Source organism: Calypte anna, chromosome 4B, assembly GCF_003957555.1.
Source record: "Calypte anna isolate BGI_N300 chromosome 4B, bCalAnn1_v1.p, whole genome shotgun sequence".
NCBI classification, from domain to species: Eukaryota; Metazoa; Chordata; class Aves; order Apodiformes; family Trochilidae; genus Calypte; species Calypte anna.
The window spans coordinates 21,962,492-21,986,946 of record NC_044249.1 but is presented as its reverse complement, the minus strand read 5'-3'; the positions used below and the strand labels follow the sequence as shown (position 1 = coordinate 21,986,946).

Below are 24,455 nucleotides of genomic sequence, written 5' to 3'. Positions count from 1 at the left end.
GAGGGGTGCTGGGCTCCTGCTGAGCTCCCACGTGTCACACAGAGGCTCCAAAAGCCAGGGATATTCCTCCACCTGCATCCTGCCCTACTTTCAGGTGAGCAGAGGTTGTTTTGTGCCTCCTAGACATGTCTGGAGTCCTGGTGGATTTGCTGAGAGGTTGGATCTGTTCCCACCCCCTGGGCAATGGATGTGAACCTGAGCAGAAATGAACTCACACCCAGCTGCCCAGTGCAGCAGCTCCAAGTGGACACAAATCCAAGATGAAGCTTAACACATCCCAGATGAAACACCTCAGGGTGACAGTGGCACAGCCCTGGTCCCTCTCTCTCTCAGGAAGCCTTGGAATCATTCCAGTCAGGAAAGACCTTTCAGATCAGAGTCCAACCATTAACCCACATCAACCACATCCAGTGCTGACCCTCAGCACCACATCTCCACAGCTTTGAAACATCTCCAGGGATGGTGATTCAACCACTGCCCTGAGCAGCCTGGGCCAGGACCAGACAACCTGAAAAGGTTGGATATTTTCCCAAATATCCAATCTAATCCTCCCCTGGCACACACAACTCCAGGCTGTTTCCTCTCTGTGCCACAGCTCAGCTTCCACCGATGCTCCTGAGGTTGCTGCTGAGCACGGTGAAAATCTGAGGGGGATTCCCCTGCAGCAACTTGGATATTTACTACTGGCAGAGATCAGGGCAACAAATCCACAGAAATCCATCTCTCCTGGGCCCTGCAGCAGCACACAGCACCTGAGGGCCAGACCTCTGTGGAGAAAGGGGCTACAGAAGGAAAGGACCCAACTTGGGATCAGCAACTCTGCTCCCAGCTCCACCTGTGGCCAGGACAAGCCACTCTCTGAGCTCCAAGGGCTCCACAAGGATAACACACAGATCACAAAGACCAGCCCACAATTTAACCCAAAACCTCAGTTCCAGAAGAGGAAGATTCTGCTTGAGGTGGAGAAGGCCCAAAGCAGAGTGTCCCAGTGCCACCTCATCACCTGGGACACCCCCAATCCCCTGATCTACAAAAAAAAAGGTTCACATCCCTGAGCTCCCAGCTCCTGGGGAAGGAGATGCCCATCTGGGATGCATCAGGGGCTCCTCCAAGGCACTGGAGTCCCCACAGCACTGTCAGGGCTGTCCTTTAGGTGACCAGATGCTCTAAAGGCATCATCCTGCCCTTCCCCAAGGAGCAGGAAGGGAAGCTCCAGACACCTCAGTGTTCCAGCTGATACCCTGAGCACCATTCTGACCACAGCACAACAGTTTTGTGGCTCCTCACTGCAGGAGGATGGAGAAGGATCTGCAGAGGCAATCCCAGCACCTGCTCCTCTGGACTCTGAATTCCTTGGTTGCATCTTCCCATCTGAAGCTGCTCCAGGAGGACACAACCTCCCAGCTCACTCTGAGCAGGCAATGCCCCAGCCTGACCAGCTGGGACTCACTCAGCTCCACTGGCCAACCACTTCACTTGCCATCTGGAACAAAATGACCAGCAGAGAGCCACCTTGGCCACCTAGGAAGAGGACGTGGGTCCTCACACCCAGATTCCATCCCTTCTGAGGAGGAAATGTAACCCCAGCACCCCAGACTCTCAATAATCCACAGCAGATGCTCACTCCTCCTTTATCTGATGGAAAAGAAGGACACTTTGGACACAGCTAAGCCTCAACACCTCTTCAAAATCTGCAGACTTCCCTTCCACCTCTTTTCCACCAGATCTTCTCTTTGTCTACAGGCCACTTGTCCAGCCCAGGAGGAAATGCTTCTAAGAAAGGCAAAGCATCACCATGGGGACCTGGAAAAGGGTCTTTCCACCTTGTCACTCTCCCCTCTCGACAATTAATTCCACCTCCCCAACCTTACAAAGTAGTGCAGGTCCTCAGAGCCTTCTGCAGGGACCTCATTAACTCTTCAAAGCTTCTTGAATCACAGCAGGAAGTCTGCAACCCATCCAGGTTTGAAGAGAGAAACCAGAGCAGAGATGTTTCAGGACTTCTCAGACATGTCCCATGCCAAAAGCCAGCTCTGACACAGAACCAGCTGTAGGTCCAAGCCCATGTTCCCCCCCCTGACCAAGTCAAGCCTTGGGTGGAGGCACAGTCAAGATGACTGAACATGTAAAATGCACAAAGAGGGGCTTGGGAATACACTCCTCCCCTTTGCCTGATTTTACTCTCTGCAGGACACTTCTCTTTCCATGAATCATGATGAACATCCCCAAAGTCCCAAGAGGTTTCTGTGTACCTCCTATCTGCAGATTTTAACAAGGTTTAAGGTTGGAGAATGAATGATCCAATCAAAAATTTGATTTGAGGATCTGGCCTCAATATATTAAAAAAAATAATAATAAAAAAATCACCTAACAGACCCATCTTGGAGTCTTGGCCCCAAGGTCATTTAGCACACCAAAGCTACACTGGAGCCAAGGGGGGATACCAATACAGGAGGCCTGGAGCTCAGCTGAGTTCTGCTGTCACCATCCTCCTCCTCCTCCTCCTCCTCCTCCTCTCTCTCTCCATGGGGATGTGACCAGTCCTGTTCTTGGGCCAGGTGGGGTTTTATCATTTCAGTGTCTCCATGAAGCTTCATTTGCCTCCTGGCACAGAGGTGAGGCTGCACACACAAGTCACTGCTAGAAGAGCCAGGTCACCATGTACACCCCAAGAGCTTCACCCTTGACAGGCAGAGCCCACGACCACCCTTCTCCTGCCCAGGCAGAGCAGAAGGTAATGAACTGAAGGGACACAGAGCCCTAAACCCAGCACCTTTCTCTGCTTGGTGGCATTTCCACAAGCCCCAGACTGACCTGGAGGGAGGAACAGCCTCTTCTTCCCTCTGATGCACCACAGTACCCCCTCCTTCCCCTCGAGAAGTCACTCCACTGGTCTCATCACCAATGGGCATCTCAGCAGGAGGGGAAGAGAACAGCATTTTGCCAACACCTTGGTGAAACTACACGGGGCTTTTTTTTGGTTGGTTTTTTTTTTTTTTGGCTATGGAGGGAAGGAGTTTTTAGTACCCGATGGTCTAAAAGGAGGAGAAACCAAAGCTGAATTAATGAAAAGGGAAAGGGCAGCAGCTGCACGCATGCCATGGAAGGGACTCATGAGAGCATTGATGGTTGGAAGCTCTCCTGGCAGGCATGCAAAAGGCACCTTGTTTTGCAAGCACAGGGAAGATGCTGGAGCCAAAATCAGCACCGAGCGAGAGGCAGAGGCAGTTCTGCTGCAGCTGGATTTGCAGCTGGGGGAGGTCTTGGATGCACCAAAGGGCAAACCCAGGAGACCAGCGGCCATTCCCCACCGTGGTCAAGGCTTCAAGCAGTTGAGGTTGGACTCTCTGGGACCACACGAAGGTGAGCAACACGTGAAGTGGCCTCCTCAAGAGTCAACCCAACCGTGAGCCGCCGACACCCAGCCGGGGTGCACCGTCCCGTGAGGGCAGAAGGGAGATGGGTTTCACCTCTATCAAAAAAAAAAAAATTAAAAAAAAAAATAAATAACTTCCCCAGAGTGCTCACCTGGTCATCTGCTGGCAAAAAGGCTTCTCAGCTGGCTGTGTCTCCCTGGGCAAAACCACGAGGGCTGAAGCTTGGGTGTCACCGGACTGCGGCAAAGGGCAGGGCTGGGCGGCTGCGCGGCTGGTGGCGGCGGGGACCCCGCTGCTGGGGGGGCACGCGAGAGGGGAGGGGAAATCAAACTCTGGAGGGTTAGTGGCAGCCACAAGGAAAGGGGTGGAGAAGGCCAAGGGCTGGCTGGCATGCAGGGCAGGAGGAGGCTTGGCTAGCGGGTCTTTGGGGAGGTTAGTGGGCTGGAAGCCTTGGTACCCAAGGGCTTCCCGGGTGATGCCGGAGTCTCCGTGGCCAAGCTTTTCAGGCAGCACAGCTTGGACAGGGAGGGGGGCTGGTGGCTTCTCCACAAAGGGATTGGTTGGAGTGTTTGGGATGAGTGCTGGAGCAAAGGGATTTCTTGGGGATGAAGTGTCCTGCTCCTGCTTCTCCTCCTCCCTATCTGGCTTCCAGAATTCAGCCTTCCTGAAGTCCATCCCGTGGCATCGGCGCCACGGCCCCTGGGGCTGCCCGGGGAGGGGTCTGCCCTGCTCTGCCACTGCCACGGGGTCACAAAGCTGAGGTTGGTCTCCTGCTTGCCCAACGGGGCTGGCCAGTGGCCCGTGCCACCCCTGACCATCACCCCACGCTGGCTCAGGCTGGGGTGGTCTCTCCCCACATGCTAACCTTTGGGGTTGTGCCCCCTTGGGGGGACCCGCTGCCTCCTGCTCTTCCAGAGCTGTCCAGAAGGTTTCTGCCTGGCCCAGGTCAAGCTTGGAAGGTGGGTTTGGTCCTGATGTACTGAGGTCCTCAGGGAACAGCTCCTCTTTGGAGGCCATCTCCCACCTGGCACCATCTGGAGCCCCCGGCAGAGGGGATGAGCCTGGCTGGCTCCAGCTCTCCTTAGCACCCGAGGGGCTTAATCCATCTAGGGAGAACTTGGATGGGCAAGTCTCAAAGTGCTCAGCTGCATCTGTGTCACCTTCCTCCAGGGAGATGTCCCCTTTCACCCCTGAATCATCTCCCGACTCCGCAGGGGCAGATTCAGCATCCTCAGACACCAGGAACTGGCTCCCAGCTGCAGTTATGTCCATTCCCAGTGCAGGTGGATCAGGGGACACCAGGACAGGGGCCTCAGTGCTCCCACAGCTCCCCAGCACCTCCAGATCTGCCTTCATGCCCACCACACCTCCCCTCCGGGGGGTTCCAACATCCTCCTCCTCATCTACATCATCATCATCATCCTCCTTGCCACCAGTGGCTGCAAACCACCTGGGAGGTTTTGGGGGTGGCAGGGCTGAGCCAGAGGCCACCTCCTCCTTCTCTGTCCATGGAGAGGGAACAAGGTGCCTCTGGCCACCATCAGAGCTGAGGCTCAGGTGTCCTTCACCAGCCTCCAGCCTCATGCTGGCCTGGAGCCTGTAGACTGATGCCCGGATGTCAAAGGTTTCCTCCTCATTCCCAGCACCCTGGGGCTCCCTCCCTGGCTCAGGGGTCACAGGGAACCCTCGTGCTGCCACATCCCCCAGCACCCGCGGGGACACGGCCACCACGGTGCGGGCTTCCAGGGTGCCATGGGCCAGCAGGGCTGGCTGGGGGCTGAACCTCCTCTCCTGAGCCTCCTCCTCCTCCTCCTCAGCCACGTTTTGGGTGCTCTCTGGCAGCTCAGGAGCTGTTTCGGTGGCAATGGTCATCCACCCGTTGGTCCCTGCACTGGAAGGTTCCTCCTCGTTGCTGTCCCCTTCCTCCCTGAGACTCTTCTCAGAGGTTGGTGGTGTGGAAGCCTCTTTTTCCCCCGGATTTCCCGAGGCAAAGGCAGATGTCCAAACCGTAGGAGTGCTGCTTTTCCTCCTCCTGCCCACAGACCCCGGGCTCAGCACATCCTCGATCACCGTCGCTTCTTGGGTGGTGCTCACCAGGTTGGCTCCCACATCCAAACCGGAGAAATTGGTCCAGGACCTTAGAGCTGCAGGAATTTCACTGCCCAGATTTGAGTCAGGTTTCTCAAACCCTTTCACCCCCTTCTCCTCAGGAGGCTCGGGTGACCTTTCCACGGGGCTGGCAGCATCGGGATCATCGATGAAAGCCATGCCCTCTGCCACCACCGAGGCAAAGAAATTCTCCTTCTTCAGCTCTGGTTTGAGCCTGCTGGTGGCAAAGGCATCGAAGGTGTCGTCCCACTCCGAGAGGGGAGGGGGGACAGTGGGTTTCTCATCCAGAGGAGGAAGATTTTCTGCTGGGGGAGTTGTTTCTGGAACGGGGACACCAACGCTTTGGGTTGGAGAATCTCTCCTGGGGTCTTTGTGCCTTAGGGAGGCAGAGGGACTGCAATCCTCAGAGGAATAAAAGTTCCCAGCGACCTCGGTTGGAGCACGTGGCCCAGACAGGAAACTAGAGAAAAAGTGAGTAGGTGAAGGAGAATTTAGTACCTGGTCAGCGAGGAGGTCCTCAAAGAAAGGATTGCTCTGCAGGGAGTTGAGGAATGGGTTGGTAGGGGACAAGCATCCCGAGGGGCTGTCTCCAGGAGCAGGAGGGAGGTTAGCACTGGGCATGCTAGCGAGATGGGCTACAGCAGCAGGAGGAAAACTGGCAGGGGAGCAGGGAGGAAAATGAGAAGGAGCATCTGAGCTGGTTTCTACCTGAGGAGACACTTCCAGGCTGTGGAGGGAAGACAAAACAGTCCTCCTGGTTAATGCTGTGACAGTGCTGTAAGCATACACCACACACACTCCAAAGCAATGCAAGGACCAAATCTCTTCTCTCTTGTTAGGCAGAGCGATGATGATGGAGTCAAGGCGTGGAAAGGGCATGCACACAAAGAGGAAAGGGCAGCCCTTCTTCTACAACAGGCCCCCACAGTTCCCCTTTTCTGCCTCACGAGCCCCAAAGAGGGTTTTTCCCCCCTCCTGCAGCCCAAGCACTCTGCTCGTGGTTTTGGTCCTGACCCAGGACACAAGGGGCTGGGCCACGAGCCAGTTAAGAGCACACAGGAGTAAAGTCTTCCCCAGTTGAGCCCAGTCCCTCATTTGGCAACCTACCAGGATGACAGCAGCTCTGGTGCTCCCTCCTGCACCAGGGGGAAGGAGGTGGAGTGGCTGGGGAAGCAGAGCAGGAGGGAGCATGTGGCCAGGAGGTGATTCTGGTTCTGCTCCTGACTCTGCCCACCCACCCCACGTGTCCTTCATAACATCACTTCTGCCCTGAGGTCCTGAGATGCCTGAACCCCTCCCTGGGACCCCAAGGAGGAGGGAAGGATTCAGCACATCTTGGTCTCCACCTCCAGAGTCAGGCAGCAGGGTCTTTGCTGCCTTTTCCAGAGGGATTACACCGACCTTTCCTGGGGGTTTCATCCATCTTCCTTTGGGAATTCCTCCAGCAGGGCCATCCCTGAGGAAACCTCACCAGGGTTGGGGGGGCTGTTTGAGAGGTTTTCACATCACGAAGCACTGGGGCCAACCAGTGCTCCAACCCCCCCACTCCCTGACACCCCTCAACCCTTGGCTCATCCCTGCCAGACACAACCCCAACCCCATCCCCAGGATGGGAAGATCTGACCCCAGCACAAGTGGCTGCACTGCTCCGTGACCAAAGTAGGGAAATTAATTCCTTCTGCACCAGCAAAGAGACCCCAGGTCTGGCCTGGGAGGAATAATGACACTGGGCATACCCAAGTTTAACACAGAATGACTCAAACAGTTGTTTTGCTAAAAGAAATGGGATATGTCCAGCCCTGGAGCTACTCCTGGATACTTCCCTGCCTCAGCCCAGCTGCTGGGGGGGTCCCAGAGGGCTCTGGAAAGCCATGGTCAACACACTGCCAAATGGGGAAGCTGCTTGGACATCAACTTTCAGCTGGTACTACAGACGTCATAAAAACCCTTCAGGCACATTTTAAAGCTCAAAAATGCCATCTTGAGGCAAAAAGTTAGTGATGTGTGAAGGTGCAGGCAGCACTGGTTGCTTTTAAAGCAGGCAGGGATGGGCAGGACCCACATCTCCCCACCCCAGATTGCTTCCAAACCCCCCCCTCATCCATCAGCTCCCAAACAGCTACCTTGGGAAGGTGCCTCCTCACACCTCCAGTGCCACCAAAGTCCCCTCAGCCTCATTTTCAGGTAGGTGACCCACATAGCAAGTGTCCAAGCACCATGTGCTCACCTCCAGCACCCATCAGACACTACACCAGGTCCTACTCAGCAGGACCAGCAATTCAAGCACACACACACACACACACAAAAAGGCTCAAACCCTTCATTTCTACTCAAAACTGCAGCTCGTGGGTGCCCTCTCCTGCTGTCACCAAGCAGCAGTGGTGGCACCCGTGGTGTCCCCATGTCCATCAGGGGAGCTGAGGGCAGGCAGCCAGGCACAATCCTCCAGAGGAGGGAACTCAGCAGCTCTGCTCTTCCCAAACCTTTGGAGATCCCAGGAAACCTCCAGAAGTGATGGAGAAGCTGGAGGCAGCTCTGTGCTGCTGGGTGCTCCAGCTCAAGCTGTGTCCTGTTCACTGCAGCTCGCTGGAAATTGACCTTTTTCCCTCCTCACCCTCAAATTTAAGCTCTCCAGAAGAGGAGAGCAGCTTCTCAAGACCCCAAAGTCAACCTGGGGATGTTCACAAAGAGGTTTTACCTGGGGTGGAACTGGGCAAACCAGGACAAATTCACCTTTCCAGCTGGGAAGGGAAGGTGGCAAAGCCCAACCCAAAGCACCAGGATCTCAGGTGGTGGCTGCTCCCCTTCCTCTGCCTGCTCCTGAGATTGCTCCTGCTGCCTGGAACTGGAGTTCATGCTTTGGTGGAGATAAAAACCCCTCCTTGCTGATCCTGTTCACACAGGATGGAAGGATAAAAGGAAGCAAGGTCTGTCCCAGCCAGCTCTGCTGAATACCCCCAGAGCAATCATCACTTCAGGCTCCTAATGAGTGCTTGCTGCTAATGAGCTTCCCAGCTGCCAGGGGAAGGAGTGCTTGGAGTTCCTACCAAGGGACACCTGATCCAGAGCATCTCCTTGCCTGGGCACTGCCCTGAATTGCACTGATTCCCACACACATGGCTGGAAGAACAGCTTCAAGGTCTCCAAGGACTCTCCAAACCCACCTGGTTTGTCCTTGTTTTCCTTCCTTGAGCCACCATGGGGCTCCTGGGATGCTGGATCCAAGGAGCTCTTGGCCACATCCCAGCATGGATGTTGTGCATCTGTGATGCTTCCAGCAAGCCCATGACTGCCCCATCCCCACCCTGATCTCCACGTTAGGGTCAGGATGCAGCAATGTGAAGGTTGCATTTTGCCTGAGAAATGAGGTGGTGGGGATGGGAAGCATTTCTGGAAGGGAAGGAACCCTGTAGCTCCCAAACCTCTCCCCTGCCAGGCAGCAATCCTCAACCCCCCAGCACCTCCAGCCCCACACAAGCTAAAAATATAAAGACAAAACTTAAATCCTTTTTTTTTTTTCTTTTTTTGGGGGGCTGGGATTTCAATTTTCCTCTCCCAAGTCCCTCTAAAGGTAGGGAAATTCAAGTCTCCTTTCCCCTGCCCATCCTCACTCCTGCTGGGACCCCCCAGGGTTTGCTCAGGGGCTGCACGAAGCCCCCCCAGCCCCAAACTCCTGGCAGCAGAGCCCCTGTGGAGCTCCCTAGGTTCCAACCCCTTTCCTCAGGACAAAACCCCCTGGATTTAAACCCCTTTTCCTCAGTACAACCACCCCTGGATTCTTGTTTCCAGCCTGGCCCTGCTCTCCCCACCACCACCCAGTGCAGGGAGGGGACGAGGGGCACTGGTTCCCAACTTGAAGAGATTTGAGGTTGAATATTGGGAAGAAATGTTTTAATTTGAGGGTGCTGAACCCCTGGAACAGGTTGGGAAGCTGTGGCTGCCCCATCCCTGGCAGTGTTGAAGGTTGGATGGGGCTTGGAGCACCCTGGGCTGGTGGGAGGTGTCCCTGGGCATGGGAATGGGATGGATTTTAAGGTCCCTTCCAACCCAAACCATTCCCTGATTCTAAAAATCCCTCTTTGGATGAAGGATGCTCCATAAAAGCAGGAGCTGGGAGGTCAGTGTGTTCCTCTAGAGGGAAACCTCTGCTTGCAGCAGCCTGGCTGGGAAATCTTTGCTGACTCACAGCTCTCCTCCTCCTCCTCCTCCTCCTCCTCCCTACCCCCAGCACACAGCTCCAGCAGCCAAAAGAAATAGCAGGTACCTTCCTGCCCTCATTTCTTTGTCTGGCAGCCTCTCAGCATTCAAAACCAAAATAAAATAAAATAAAAAAAAATTAAAAAAAAAATGAAATATTGCTCAGCAACCTCCCTGATGGAAACTCTTCTTTCAACGCAGGATTTTAACTTCTTTTTTTTTTTTTTTTTTAATTTTCTTTTTTTGGCCTGAATTTCAGCCAGCCCAGCCCTGCAGCCACAGAACACCATCCCCATCTGCAAGGGGGTGGGGAACTCTGCACCCTGCAGATAAAGGAAACAGCACATGAGCTGAGAAATAAAACAATAATTAAAAGAAAAAAAAAAAAAAGCAGGAATTTGGGGAGGGCAGGGCTCAAACCCAGCCCTAATCTGCTGAGGTTAAGACCTGAGCTGACACTCATGGAAAATCCCTGCCAGGAGGGCTTGGATCCAGGGAAATGCCATGGCCAGACCACTCATAAACTGGGGGGTTTTGGGTTTTTGGTTTTTTTTGCATTGTTTCCCCCTGAGGGAGCTGGGAGGGTGAGAAACCAGCAGGACCAGGGTGCTGGAGGCTTCAAAGCCTGGCAGGGATCAGGAATTTCCTCCCAGGGGTGCAGAGGAGGCTGGCACAGCAGGATTTTGTGCAGCCAGGGGTTGGGAAGAGCAGCCTGGGATATTTTTCTGTACTGAGGGGGAAGCCCAAGTGGGAAGGGCTCAGGGAATATAGGGAAAGGTGGCTTTTAAATCACAGATGGAGAGGTGAGAGTCAGGGGGGGTTGGATACCTGGGCAACAAAACCACTTTGCTCTCCCCTTGGCCCTCCTCCCCTGCCCCAGCATCCCCAGGATAAAGGTTCTAGAGAGATCTGCAACTAAAGCAGAGAAATAAAATAAATAAATGAATGAATGAACAGCAGAGAATCTGGGCAGAGGGAGCCCAGGCAGAGGTAAGGTGTTTTTTACCACTTTTAGGGTTGGGGGGCTCTTCCTGGACACCTACACCACAGCTTGTCCCTCCAGGGCTGAGCTGGTGGCACTTTAGGACCCAATTCCCCATCCTGCTCCATCTCCATCCCTGGGGAACAGGAGCTCAGGAGGCAAAAGGAAGGCAGAGGCATTTCCAGAGACATTTTTTTCCATCCCTGCAGGCTCCTCACATCCCTCATCCCAGATGCCCAGCTCCATCCCTGATGGATGCCCAGCTCCATCCCAGCTCCATCCCTGATGGTTCCTACTGATCCAAGAGTTCTGCAGCTCCTGGGGACACAGGACCTGTGCCCAAGGTGTGACCAGCACATCACCATCACCCCCCCTGCCCTGCTCCTCACGACTCCCTGGTCCTCTTCCTAAACTTCTGCAGCCTCCCAGCTCCTGCCCTGGAATTCCCCATCCATTCAGGAGTGGTTTGGAGCCACACACAGCAGTGTTCAACCTCACCTGCCTGCTCCCCCCTATCCTGGGGCCCTGCTCCAAACCCCCTTCGCATTCCCAGCTTTTAGGAAATGAACTTTTTTTTACCCCTGTGCTGAAGGGTGAAGAATTCCAGGCAATATTTGGCCCCTCTGCTGGATGTGGCAAAGGGAAGGGAGAGCCCAAGTGGGGATGGTTTTTAGACATTCCCCCCATGAAAGCAGTGAGAGAGGGAAGGGGCTTTAACCTGCCAAGGTGACACAATCATTTGTACAAGAGGGAGCAGAGTTTCTCTCTTTTCCCACTGCCAAGCACGAGGTACAGCCTCATTTTATCCTCCTGACTCCCAGTGCAGGAAGCAGGACCTGGGGAGCTCTGATAACACTGGAGGAAACCCTGACATTAATTCAAGCAATTGTTTCAGCCCCAGGCCTTGCCTCAAATAAACCTGCTGAGCTTCTTCCTTACATACAACCCTTGACCACACAACCTTCAAAAAAATTAAAAATAAACATCAAACCCCCAAACAGGCTTTTATTTGGGTCTCCAAACAGCAAACACTGCTTTCCTACTGCTCCTGATCCAGCTGGAATCAAAGCCCAGGGATCAGCAAAGCTGGAGGGGGGGAGGAAAGGCAGAACCTGTGGGACCTGCTTCCCCATCCCAAACCAGCAAGCACAGGAGGAGGGATGAGGGCAGGAATATCCATCCCTCTCCCTGGGGAAGAGCACAGGCAGGTTGGTTGGTTGGTTGGTTGGTTGGCAGCTCCTCTGCCCTCCTGAAGGCTCAGCAAAAAAAAAAAAAAATAAAATTAAAGAGCTAAAAGGCTTTTAGGAAGCTGAAGTTGAAAGCAGCCCCAAGCCAGCAGGTTCCTGCTTTTAGGAAGGGGCTAAAGGCAAACTGGGCTAAAACAGACAAACTGTAAAGGAAAACTGGGAAAAACCCCTCTGAGCTGCAGGCTAATGGAAGCCTCAGCTGCAAAGCATCTTTCTAATGGCATCTCAAGTGACTGCAGGTTGAGGTTGAGTGTTTTTTGATGCTCTTCCCCCAAATTCAGCTCTGGGTGAAACCTGACCTCCCCATGGTGGGCAAAAAGGGGAGAAAATGCAGCTTGCTGCTCAGCTAAGAGGAGCCACCAAGCTTCCTTCCAGCATCTGGAGGGCAAAATTCCTTTTAAATGTAAGAACTGCTGGATGCAGAGGGTGGTTCTCCCTCCCAAAGCAAAGGTGAACTCGTTGTCAGCTCTGGAATTAAAGTGAGGAGCTCCTGCAGATGCAGAGGGACACCCAGAGCAGATCCGCAGCTCAGGGCTGCTGAATTTCAGGCACAGATCTGAGCCCACAAACCTTTGATGGGCAGAGTGCAGGTGGCACTTTCACCCTGAGGCCATCAGGACCCTAAAGAGCTCCCCAAAAGCTGTGACTGGAACCAGTGTAAGGTGGAAGGAAGTGTTCCAGTGTCAGGAAGGAGAATAAAATGAGAAAAGTTATGAGTTCTGTGTAAATAACATAAATAATGATGTTGCAGTGGCCAGAAGGAATGAAGGGCCAGGAAGCAGGGATATTCCATCTCCCTGGGATGATGGAAAGGCCATTCCTGCATCAACTGAGTCTCAGTCACCATCTCCCTGGACCACATGCTGTTTGGGACATTCCCCTAAGCCCCAGACTTTGGGTTTCCCCCTCCCAGCCAGGCAGCTCTAGGACTTCACCCTCCTCCCTGAGACTTCTCCCAACATCTCTCTTAAATCCCTCCTAAGCTCATTACTGCCCATTTTCAAATTGCCAACTGCAATTAAAGCCCATTCAGAAGCTTATAAACACCCCAAAAGGGGCCCCTGTGAAGTTTTTCCCTCCAACCCACCCTATCTCCTACTTTTGGGGGTGGAAAACCCCAGCTGGGGGAGATGCTGTGGCAGGAGCCATCCAGGTTTCTCCTGACATGAAGCAGATGGGGCCCATGGAAAACCAACCTGAAGGGAAGCTTAGCTTGGAATTAAACTGTGAGCACTGAAGTAGGTTAAAAAGAAAAAAAATAAAAAACAACCAACAAAACACAGAGTGGAAATCCTCTGGGAAAGGAATAAAGCTGGGAATGGGTCCAGTTTTAAACTGAAAGAGGGGAGATTTGGGTTAGATATTAGGAAAAAAAAGTTCTTCACCAGGAGGGGAGTAAGGGGCTGGAATGGGTTTCCCAGGGAGGTTTTGATGCCCCATCCCTGGAGATGTTGAAGGTTGGATGGGGCTTGGAGCACCCTGGGCTGGTGGGAGGTGTCCCTGACCATGGCAGGGGGGTGGGAATGGATGATTTTAAGGTCCCTTCCAACCCAACCCATTCTATGGATCATTCTATGGTTCCATGACTTAAAACCAGGCAGAGGGTTGGCAGAAAGCAGCAGCATCTCAGGGACCTCTGCAATTGTCCATGTGCTCAGGAGCTGTGTCCATCAGGACTTCTTTAGGGGTTTATTTTTCAGGCATGACCTTCCCTGTTCTAGGACTTAAAAGATTAAAAAGAAAAGAATAACCCAGAGTGGTAACATCCCCTGTCCTTCCTCAACCACAGCACTCAGAAACAAACCTAGGGCTGAAAGGACACCCAGCATGGGGACAAAGTGGCCTTCAGGCCATGGGAAGGGGGGTGACAGCACATTCTTGCCTCCTGTGGGCCTTAAAGACCACGATGCCTTCTTGTGGGGTGGGAAGAGGAGGATTTTGGGGGCTGTCCCTGCTCTGGAGCCAGGAGCTCAGCACCCCCTGACTAATCTCTGACTTGAGAAGCAGTTTAACCCACGTGGGAACCTGGTTGGGTTGAATAAGCCAGGAGTGCCCTCTCTCATTAGAGGAGGCTTAGGCTGAATTAAAAATCTTTCTGCTGAATAAACAAGGTTGAAGTCATCCCAGAATGGAAAATCTCTGTAATAAATCAACCCTCTGGATTCCACCAGCTCTCAGCTCCTGGGTTGTTTTGTCTGGATGCTTTCAGTCCTGTTTGCTCCCTCTCTCTGAGCAATGGTAACACCAAACTGGGTTCCCGGACAACCTCTGGAGCTCAGCTGAGCTGTAGGAGGATGGATGTGGGTGACAACCACAGATAACACCCCAACACCACGTTTGGTGTGCCCCAAATCCAGTGCTGAGGGTTTGGAGAGCTGAAACATCACACAGGGAGAGAAGTACAGAGATTGACAAGAGGGAGAAGGCTGGGGTGGGATGGGAGAGGAAAGAGCAGGGCTGGGAGTAGTTAGCTCAGAAATATCCATGATCATGATCAGGACCAGAGGCTGTACCCCACCCAGGCTGGGGTGGGAAATTAATCCCCCAAAAACGTGATTCCAGGTGACTATTGCTCATGTTCTCCACTGGCTGCCCTGGAAGCTTTTGTAGCTGATGGAAGGATCACAATCCTTTCCTTCCAGGACACAGAAACTCTCAGCATGACCCTGCTGAGCCTCACCTCTGCAAGAAGGAAACATCTCCCTCTCCAACAACTGGATCTCTCCTTTCCCCCAGCTGGGAAACACTGCCCAGGAGGACAAATTGAGTTGGTTTGTGGCAGAAACCAGGAAAAACCACCCACCCTTTGAGACACTGGAAACCAAGGCAGCATTTCCCCTGCTACCACCTTGTCTGAGCAATGGGGAGGGGTCCTCAAACAGCAGAGCTGCTGGAGACAAGAGGCTGGGGCAGCACCCTGAGCTCAGCACCCCCCCCCGTGGCACTGACCTGGGTTTCTGAGGGGACTCTTTGGGCTCCTTTGACCCGAACCAGCCACTGGTTTTACTCCTCTCCTCTCCCCCAGCCGTGGTGTGGAGGGAGGGTCCCACCTTCTCCCCGGGGGCTTTGCTCCCCACCTCTCCCTTGGTGCCCCCGTGGTGGAAGAGCCCTCCCTTGGCTTTCTTCTCCTCCTTCCTCATCTCCTCGGGCTCCTTGTCCTTGGGGGGTTCCGTGGAGGACACCAGGGGTGTTGCAGCTTGGCTGGGTTTGTTCTCCAAGCGACCTTGCTCTTCCATCCTGGCTCTGCCCAGGTGGTTGCTGAGGGTGACAGCTCTGGTGGAGACCTTCAGCTCCTCCTGCAAAGCCAAACTGGGAGGAGATGGGATGAACCTGGGCTCCTCTCTCTGCTGCATCCTCTCCATGCTACTGAGCCCCCAAGGAACCTCCTGGGAGTCGGGATGGAGGGGGGTGAAGCCAAACCCTTCCTCCTGCCTCCTGGGGATGCTGGGCAGGGGCAGAGGTGCTGAGCTCTGGGGGGTGGAGGAGATGGGGCTCTTTGGGGCAGGTTCATCACTGTAAACGTGGCTCCCGTTGATGCAGAGGGAAGATCTGGACACGGGGTCATTCTTTGGCTTCAGGTTTTGGATTGCTTTGGGCTCCAGGACGGGGCTGACTTGGGAGACATCATCACTGAAAGCTCTCTTGTGGGTCAGCTTGGGAGAGGAGAGGTGATCCTTCACTGGAAGGGGATAAAACACAAGGCAGAGGTGAGGCCACCTGAGGAACAGGCCTGGCAAACATCATCTTCTACTTGCAAATACCCCAGGGATTAGTGAAATCACTTCTCCCTCCCGGGCTCTACTGGATTGTAATTAAACCCACTGGAGATGCAAAGAGGGGGGGACATGGATGTGGCTCTGCAGGCTGGAGCACTCCCTCCCCCAACTCATCCCCTCCCACCACAGGATCAGGATCAGGATCAGGAGGGGAGGTTCTGTGAGCTGACAAACCCCTCCTCTGAGAGGATCCCAGATCACTAAGAAATGACCCAGGAGCTACTGCAAAGGTCTCTCCTTCCACTGGAGTTTGCAGTGAATGAGAGACAAGGAGCCTCCCAACTCTGCTCCAACAGCCCAGGCCAGGAGGCTCCAGCACCTCCTTCTCCTTCCCACTGCTCCCCCTGGGGTTATCCCCAACCCTCAGCACATTTCTGGGGTCAGGGTCCCAGGCAGCTGGAGATGTTTCTGTCCCTGCAGGACCATCACCCCACAGACACCCAGAGGCAGCTTCACCACCACCACCCCCCATCCACCCAGGGACTCCCACCCAACGTGGGAATTCAGTGTCTGCAGCCAATTCAACCATTTAATTACAGATTTTGTTTGCAAGAATTAATTCACTACAAGGGCCCTTTTTGTTTGCAAATCAGCTTGGATTGCTTTAATCACCCAGGAACCCGCCAGGGGTTCTTTCAGCTTTGCCTCTGAGCTGGAGGCATCTCATCAGACAGCAGCAACGTGCTCTGCTTGGCCCAGCCCTCTCCCAAGGGCTTTCTCCAAGGAGTCAGCATGAGAGGTTTGCTTGTAGGAGGCAGAGAAGAAGCCAAAGAAACATCCTGAAGGTCCTAAAGCACCCTCGTAGCTGGTGGAAGCAGGGGGTTCAGAGAAAGGCTCAGCATGAAAACCAAAACCTGGGACATCTCCCCTCCTGCTCTGGCAGGATCATTACTGCCCGTGTGGAGAACATCTGGCACATCAGAAACATCTCAGAGGGTTTGAGCAGGACAGTGGGTGCTTAGAGTGGGATTGGTCCCTTCCAAGCCAAGAGGGACCTGGGAGTCTGGATTGCCAGGAAGCTGAAGAGGAGCCAGCAGTGTGCCCAGGTGGCCAAGAAGGCCAATGGCATCCTGGGCTGGCTCAGGAACAGCGTGGCCAGCAGGTCCAGGGAAGGGATTCTGCCCTGTGCTCAGCCCTGGGGAGGCCACAGCTTGAGTCCTGTGTCCAGTTCTGGGCCCCTCAGCTCAGGAAGGAGCTTGAGGTGCTGGAGCAGGTCCAGAGAAGAGCAAGGAGGCTGTGAAGGGATCCAGCAGAATTGCTGTGAGGAAGGGCTGAGGGAGCTGGGGGTGTTGAGGCTGGAGAAGAGGAGGCTCAGGGGAGACCTCATCACTCTCTCCAACTCCCTGAAAGGAGGTTGGAGCCAGGGGGGGGTTGGGCTCTTTTCCCAGGCAACTCTCAGCAAGACAAGAGGGCACAAAGGGTCTCAAGTTGTGCCAGGGGAGGTTTAGGTTGGAGATGAGAAAGAATTTCTTTCTGGAGAGGGTGATCAGGCATTGGAATGGGCTGCCCAGGGAAGTAGTGGATTCTCCGTGTCTGGAGATCTTTCCAAAGAGCCTGGATGTGGCACTGAGTGCCATGGGCTGGGAACTGCAGTGGGAGTGGATCAAGGGTTGGACTTGATGATCTCTGAGGTCCCTTCCAACCCAGCCCATTCCATGATTCTATGAAGTGGTGCAGTCACCATCCCTGGGGGATTTAAGGAAAGGCTGAAGGTGGCACTCAGTGCCACGGTCTGGTGTCAGGACACAGGGTGGACTTGATGCTCTCAGAGGTCTTTTCCAGCCTCAATAATCACCCTGGGATTAGGTGAGCAATCAGTTAATGGATTCTCAGGAAAGGCTCAACAACCCCTGGAGAAGAAAAGAAGGGGGAGAAAAAGAAGAAAAAAAAAAAAAAACAAAAGGGAGGGCGGGGGGGTGGGAGTGGGGATTAAAAGTGTTATCCTCTTACCAGAACGTTCTGTGGACAGGCTGCTGTGTCTGCTGGGGGATCTGGTTACCTCAGGGACATTTGCAGCCAAGCTGAGGCTGGCAGAGGAGATGGTGCTGTCAGAGCCCAGGGAGGTGTTGGATTGAGTCAGGGAGGATTTACGGAGTTTGCTCTTCAGGAAGAAGCCTTTGACCTTGGACTTCTTGCCCCCCAGCTCGTAGTCATCCTCCACATCCAGGGCCCCCATGCTGCTGGGGATGATGGCAGAAGCTGACTCCAAGTCGTATTTCTTCTTGCCTTTCACCTTGTCCTTCAGCTTGCCAAAGGGTGAGCGGGGTTTGTCCTTCATGGAGAGGTCGAACATGCTGGCGGTCAGGCTGTGCCTGGTGAACTGAATGCTCACCAGGATCTCACCACGCTCCTTCTCCTTCTTCCCGGCTTTGGAGTGGAGCTTGTGCCACCTGGAATGGGACAGGGGAGAAAAGGAAAGGTCATTCCTAAAAGCCACAAGCCAGACAGACCCCCAGGAGGATGCAGAGGAGGAGGTGGCATGAGCAGCCCAGAAGTCACCACCCAAGCCCTGAGTCAGAAACACTCTTGAGCCAGGGGGGAAGTTGTGGTGGCCAAGTTTTAGCACTCTCAGTTGATAGGTTGCTGTGAGCTTGTGGGTTTTTAAAAAAAAAGACAAATCTTTGTGCTCACAGTTGAAATATTCAAGAGCCAGTGACTCAGAATGGATCCTTTCAAGGCAGAGACAGCTCCAGGATGACTAAAGCACTCAACACCCTCCATTACAATAATTTTATGCCAGACCTTTTGTGCCTCACCCCGAACAAAGATGCTGCAGGTTGCCTAGAAGTGTCCTTGCACTGAGTGTTTAGAGGATGCTGCATCCCAGGAGCAGTTTCTGGGCAGGAGGAGGTGGGGTGCAGCACCAGCATCACCCAAGCCACCCCACTGACTGGATTGTGGGGAAATAACCTGCATTCCCACAGCTGGCAGACACTCTCCAGCCTGATTTGGGATCCATGATCTGATGTGGTGGTGGAGAATGCAGAAAATCCATCTATCCATCTATCTATCTTTCTATCTATCTATCTTTCTATCTATCTATCTATCTATCTATCTATCTATCTATCTATCTATCTATCTTTCTATCTATCCATCTATTCATCCATCCATCTATCCATCCATCTATCTATCCATCTATCTATCCATCTATCTATCCATCTATCCATCCATCTATCCATCCATCTACCCATCCATCTACCCATCCATCCATCTACCCATCCACCCATCCCTCCATCTATCCATCCATCCATCCATCCCTCCATCCATCCATCCATCCATCCCTCCATCCATCCATCCCTCCATCCATCCAACAGATCTTCAGGATTTCCTTCACAGGTGAACCAAGCAGCCAGGGGAGGTGGAAGAACTTCCCAGACCCAGGTTAAGGATTGCCCAGCAAATAAAAATACTGGTGCTGCTTTGACACTCACTTGGAAAGTGAAGTCACTGAAAAGAACAGAAGAAAAAACAACCACCACCCCCCTAAAAAAAAAAAAATTAAAAAAAGGGAAGGAAATGAGGAAATGCAATGGGATGGAGCTGGGTGTGACCACACTGGTGTCACCAGGGTGAGGACAAACCTTACACCGTGTCCTCTGGGAGCTCCAGGATGGCTGCTGGTGGAGTTATTTCATCTGGGATGAAGGAAAAAGCCTGGGAAGAGCCCACACTGTGCCTGGGGATGGGGCACAACCCCCCGAGGACACAGCTGGAAGCACCCAGGTCCTTCCTGACACCATGCAGGGGCCAGCAGGATGCAGGAGGGAGGGTGATGGGCACAGACCTGGGCACCAACCCCAGGAGAATCCATCCCCATCCCTATTGCTTCCTTAGCCCCCTGCCATGGGAATCTCACTGCCAAATTTCCAGTAGCCAGGATCTAAGCTTTACGAGTCCCAGTAGCCAGGCTTCAAGCTGGGAAATATTCAGGCACAAAGGGAAAAATAAACAAGTAAATAAATATAAATTAAGGAAAAAAAAAGAAAAAAAAAAATCAGCACAAAACCCTGACAGTGAGTCCTGGGCTACCAAGAGACACCCAAGATGCTGCTGGCAGGGAGCAGGAGAGGATCAGGAATAGGATCAGGATCTGAATCAGGACAAGATCAGGATCAGGAGAGGAGCAGGAACAGGATCTGAATTAGGATCAGGAGAGGATCAGGATCTGAATCTGGATCTGAATCAGGAGAGGAGCAGGAACAGGATCAGGAGAGGAGGAGGAACAGGATCAGGATCTGAATTAGGATCAGGAGAGGATCAGGATCTGAATCTGGATCTGAATCAGGATCAAGATCAGGAGAGGAGCAGAAACAGGATCAGGATCTGAATCAGGATCAGGAGCAGGATAGGAGCAGGAGCAGCACAGAAGCAGGATCAGGATCTGAATCAGGATCAGGATGTGAATCAGGACAGGATCAGGATCAGGAGAGGAGCAGGAACAGGATCTGAATTAGGATCAGGAGAGGATCAGGATCAAGATCAGGAGAGGATCAGGAGAGGAGCAGGAACAGGAACAGGATCTGAATCAGGATCAGGAGAGGATCAGGATCTGAATCTGGATCTGAATCAGGATCAGGATGTGAATCAGGACAGGATCAGGAGAGGAGCAGGAACAGGATCAGATGACTCAGGAGGATTCTTCCTGTAGGAGCAGTGAGGAAGAAGCTGCTGGGAAGAGGCTGCAGCCCCAGCACATCAGTGCTGCTGCTCAGTTTGATGCAAGGTCTGGCAGAAGCTCAAGAGGGAAGGGCAGCAGCAGCCTGCCAGCTGGCAGGGGAGGTTTTCTTTCTGGGGGGGGGTGAATCACTGAGCAGGAAAATTTAAAAAAAAACCCAAACCAACACAAAAGAACCATGAGTAGGGTTTGTTTTTTTTTCTCCTTTGTGTCATTGCTAAAAGAGATCTTTAAAATTAAAATGAAATTTTAAATTTAAAATTAAAAAACACAACAAAACAAGGCCTCAAACCTGGTCTGCTCTGAAAAGAAAGGGAGAAAAAAACACAAAACAAACCCTTAAAAGTGCTTGTGCTGGATTAAGGAACTATTTTTGGTTCCCCAAACCTCATCAGCAGTCGGGGCAACACCTCAAACAGGCAACAGGGTTATTTTTAGGCTGAGTTTATGGCATCAGGGGAGTGTTTGGGAGGGCTGAGTTGTTCCATGTTGGGTTTTGTTGTTTTTCTTCCTTTTTTTATGAATCAGCTCCAGTGGAAACAGGAGGTGCAAAGGGCTGGGATGTGGCAGGAGGTTTCAAGTCCCAGCCCAGCTTCACAGCTCTGAATTTAGGTTGCTGGGAGCCTGGGTTTTATTTTTTTAAATGACAATTCTTTGTGTTCAGCTGAAATACTCAAGAGCCAGTGACCCAGAATGGATCCTTTCAAGGAAAGGTTGGGTTCATCTGGGGCTTGGAGCACCCTGGGCTGGGGGAAGGTGTCCCTGCCCATCCAGGGGATGGAACTGGACGTTCTCAAAGGTCCTTTCCAACCCAACCCATCCTGGGATTCCATCAGTCCCATTCTGGGAGAGGTGCTGGGCTGAGGACTGCAAGGTTCTGCTCCTCAGAGGAATTCAGGAGGAATCTCTTGAGGATGGGGCCATCACCTTGGGTCCAGCTCCTTGCTGCACAGGACACCCAGGACAAGCCACCCCTCCTGCCAGGCCACCCACTGCCAAGGGTGCTGCTCTGGAGGGGTCAATTCCCCCCCCAAAAAGATTAAAAAATCATTAAATTTACCAAGCTGCCCTGTGAGGTGATGGCTCCCAGCTCAGTGCCCCACTTCATGCTCCTTCCCTTCCTCCTTCCAACTGGAAACAGCTCTGCCCTTGCCCATGGGATGAAACTTGCAGCTTCCCAACACCCTCCTGCTCCTTCCCACCTTCCCTGCAAGGAGATCCCTCTGCTGGGACACCCCATGGACAGCCAGGAGTGCTGGACATGTCCAGGGAAAGCAGCTGGAGACATGAGCTGCAGGTTCAGGAAATTCACTTTTGCTAAAAAAAATAAAATAAAATAAAATGAAATAAAATAAAATGAAATAAAATAAAATTTAAAAATGAAATATTAATTTAAAAAACCCAAAACAAACAAAAAAACCCCTTTTATTCTTCCCTCTTTTAGCCCACAGCTCCAGATCCTCTGCATCCCCCCAGGACCCATCCTCCACAGGATGCCCATGGAGGGGAGGTGGTGAAGGAAGCAGAAAAACCACTCCAGCAGATAAGGAAGGAGAGAAAACCTCAAACTGAAAAGTCCCCCCAAAAGAGGAAGCAGCTGGAGATCACCCTGAGCTTTGGGGCAGCTCCTGGGGGATCAGGAGCTGCTGCTGCTGCTGCAGGGGGGGTTTGGAAGGTCCCATCCTGAAGGTTGCTCAGGAGCATGGATGGATGGATGGATGGATGGATGGATGGATGGGGGAAGGTTCCCAGCCCCCCCCAAAGCTCCACCAGCTCATTTAGGTCACAGTGTTTCATCAGCACATCCCAAAGGCCCTCTCCAAGACAGCTTCAGAGCAATCCTTCCCTGGGTAGGATTCCTCTCTCCTCCCACAGCTCCTCCACAGAGAGTCAGGCAGGCAAAAAGGCAGGTTTAGGGGAAAAAAACCAAAAAAAAGCAAAACACCCAGCATTTCATTTCATTATTTTTCTTTCTCTCTTGTCAGGATGGGTGGGAGCAGCAAGGGAGGGAAGGAGAGCAGAGCTGAGCCCTCCTGGCCCAACCCAAAAGCTTGTGTGTTCCTCCAGCCCCTGCCCAAAAGTGCTGAGCAAAGGGGAAAAAGGGAAAAAAAAAATAAAGACAAAACCCTGGCATGGAAACAAGAGGGAAGGAGATGTTTGTTCAGGAAAAGGACCCCAGGGAAGATGCTGACACTTTGGATTTGCTCAGGGTCAGTGCTTGGTTCACACCACCCCAGCTCTTTGTCCCCTATGGGGTTGTAAGTGAGGATTCAGGGGGGCCATGGGGAGCCCCCAGAAACCTGGTTGTGGGTACCTGAGCCCCAGGAGGAGGATGCTGGAGCAGTTTTTCCTCCCCACTGGACCCTGAGCTGCCCCAGCACCTCCTGGGATGGGAAGCCAAGGTCTTGGGATGAGCAGGGAGATGTGGAGCCATCCATCCCTTCCAGAACAGGAATGGTGCCCATGGGGAGGGGGTTCCAGGGGAGACTGACCCCAAGTTTTGTCATTTTGTCCCTTCCACCACCCCCCTCCTGCTCAAGCAGCTCCTTCAGCACCAAACCAGGCACAAAGCCCAAGCCCCATGGGTGGCCATCCCAAACCTCCCCTCCAGTGATCCCAGCTCATTAGGTTGGGTTGGTATTGTCACTCCAGGGGGTGACACCAGGGTGGGATGAGGGAAGCAAGGCAGGACATGCAGCACCACCCTCAGAGATGCTGTGCCCTCCATCAGGGCACCATCCTGCCCCAGTTCCAGGGAAAACATGGATCATTCCCAGGGGCACCACTCTTCCCCTCCTATGGGTCCAGTTGGGATCCCCAAGAGATCCCCAGCTCAGCCAGACCTCCCTCAACCCCACAGACCAGTCCAACACACCCCAGGGGACCTTCAACAACACTTCCCCAGTTTCACTCCCAAACTGGTCCCAGTGCTTTAAGGGGAGAAGGTTCAAGAGAGCTCCCTGGGGGGGTCCTTAGAGACCCGGAGCTCACCCACCCCAGGTGGGAAGCAGAGGGTGGAAAACAACCCAGCCCTGGGGAGTTTTGTGCTTTTTTCATGGTTGTTTTTTTTCTGTCTGGCTTCATGTTTTTGACAGAACTTCCCCAGCCCAGGCAGTGCCAGGAAGCTGCTCTGCAGTGTAGCTTGGTTTGGTGTTGGTTTTGGATGCTCTGCAAGGTGATCCCTGGAGGATGCTTAAAAACACAGCTGGAAAATCAACCCAGGCTGGTTCCCTCAGAACCTGAGGTGGGAGGAAGTTCAGCTCCCCCCAGAAAAGTTCCTCTGGAAAGTGCTGGGAAAAAAAACTTGACCAGACCACAACCCCCCCCACACAGCTCATTAGATAATTCAGCTAATGAAGCAACTCCACCCTGCTCCTCTGATGGCTTCCAGCTTTGCCACAGCAGCTCAGGAGAGCACTGCCTAAATGGGTCCTCAGGAATATAGAATCAGAGCAGAGAATCCATGAATTAAGGTTGGAAAAGACCTCCAGGATCATCAGCCCAACCTCACCAAGCCACGACCTGAAGTCCCACATCTCCAGGTTATTTAAAGACCTCCAGGGATGGTGACACCACCACTGGCCTGGACATCACCTCTTGCCCCAGGACAGAGAAGCTGTTCCTGCTCTGCCATCTCCATGTCCTGCTCAAGGCTTTGTCCCATCACCTGCAGCCCAGGAAGGGAGATGCTGACACTCCAGTGGGTCCTGGCAGGGCAATCCTGCAAGGGGTGATGAAAAGCAGGGCAAACCCCAGCCCAGGGGTGTCTGTAGCACACCCAGGCTGTGCTGCTCAGCCTCACCAACTCATCCTGGCTTGGAAAAAACCCTTTCCAGATCATCAAATCCAACCAGATGTCCTGCACCAACCTCAGTGCTCCATGCACAAGTTCCATCCTCACTCCTGCATCCCAACCAGAGCCTCCTGCCTGGATCTTTCCCCTGGGATGGCTCTGACCTCCTGAGCCCCCAGACTTGGATCTTCCCCACCCTATAAACAGAGGGGGGGGCAGGGGATGGCTGCCCCCCACCCTGCTGACCCTCAGTGTGTCCCCATGGCCCTGGCAGAGGCAAGCAGGGGGGTGACAGCAGG

At 53.2% G+C, this 24,455-nt stretch overlaps 1 protein-coding gene across 6 annotated transcripts in view; it reads right to left on the bottom strand.

Moving 5' to 3' along the window:
* The window catches only part of LOC103531235 (sideroflexin-5), a 123,419-nt gene that overhangs the window by 94,420 nt on the left and 4,544 nt on the right, over positions 1-24,455 (bottom strand). For 4 of the 6 annotated variants that reach the window (XM_030450874.1, XM_030450873.1, XM_030450875.1 and 1 more), the window contains exons 2-4: positions 17,639-18,078; positions 14,862-15,591; positions 3,529-5,946 (exon numbers count right to left, since the gene is read on the bottom strand). In XM_030450874.1, coding sequence (XP_030306734.1) covers positions 3,529-5,946; positions 14,862-15,591; positions 17,639-18,078 — 3,588 coding nt within the window. The remainder of the gene's footprint in view (positions 1-3,528; positions 5,947-14,861; positions 15,592-17,638; positions 18,079-24,455) is intronic. The other 2 variants (XM_030450878.1, XM_030450877.1) reach the window with 1 other exon arrangement.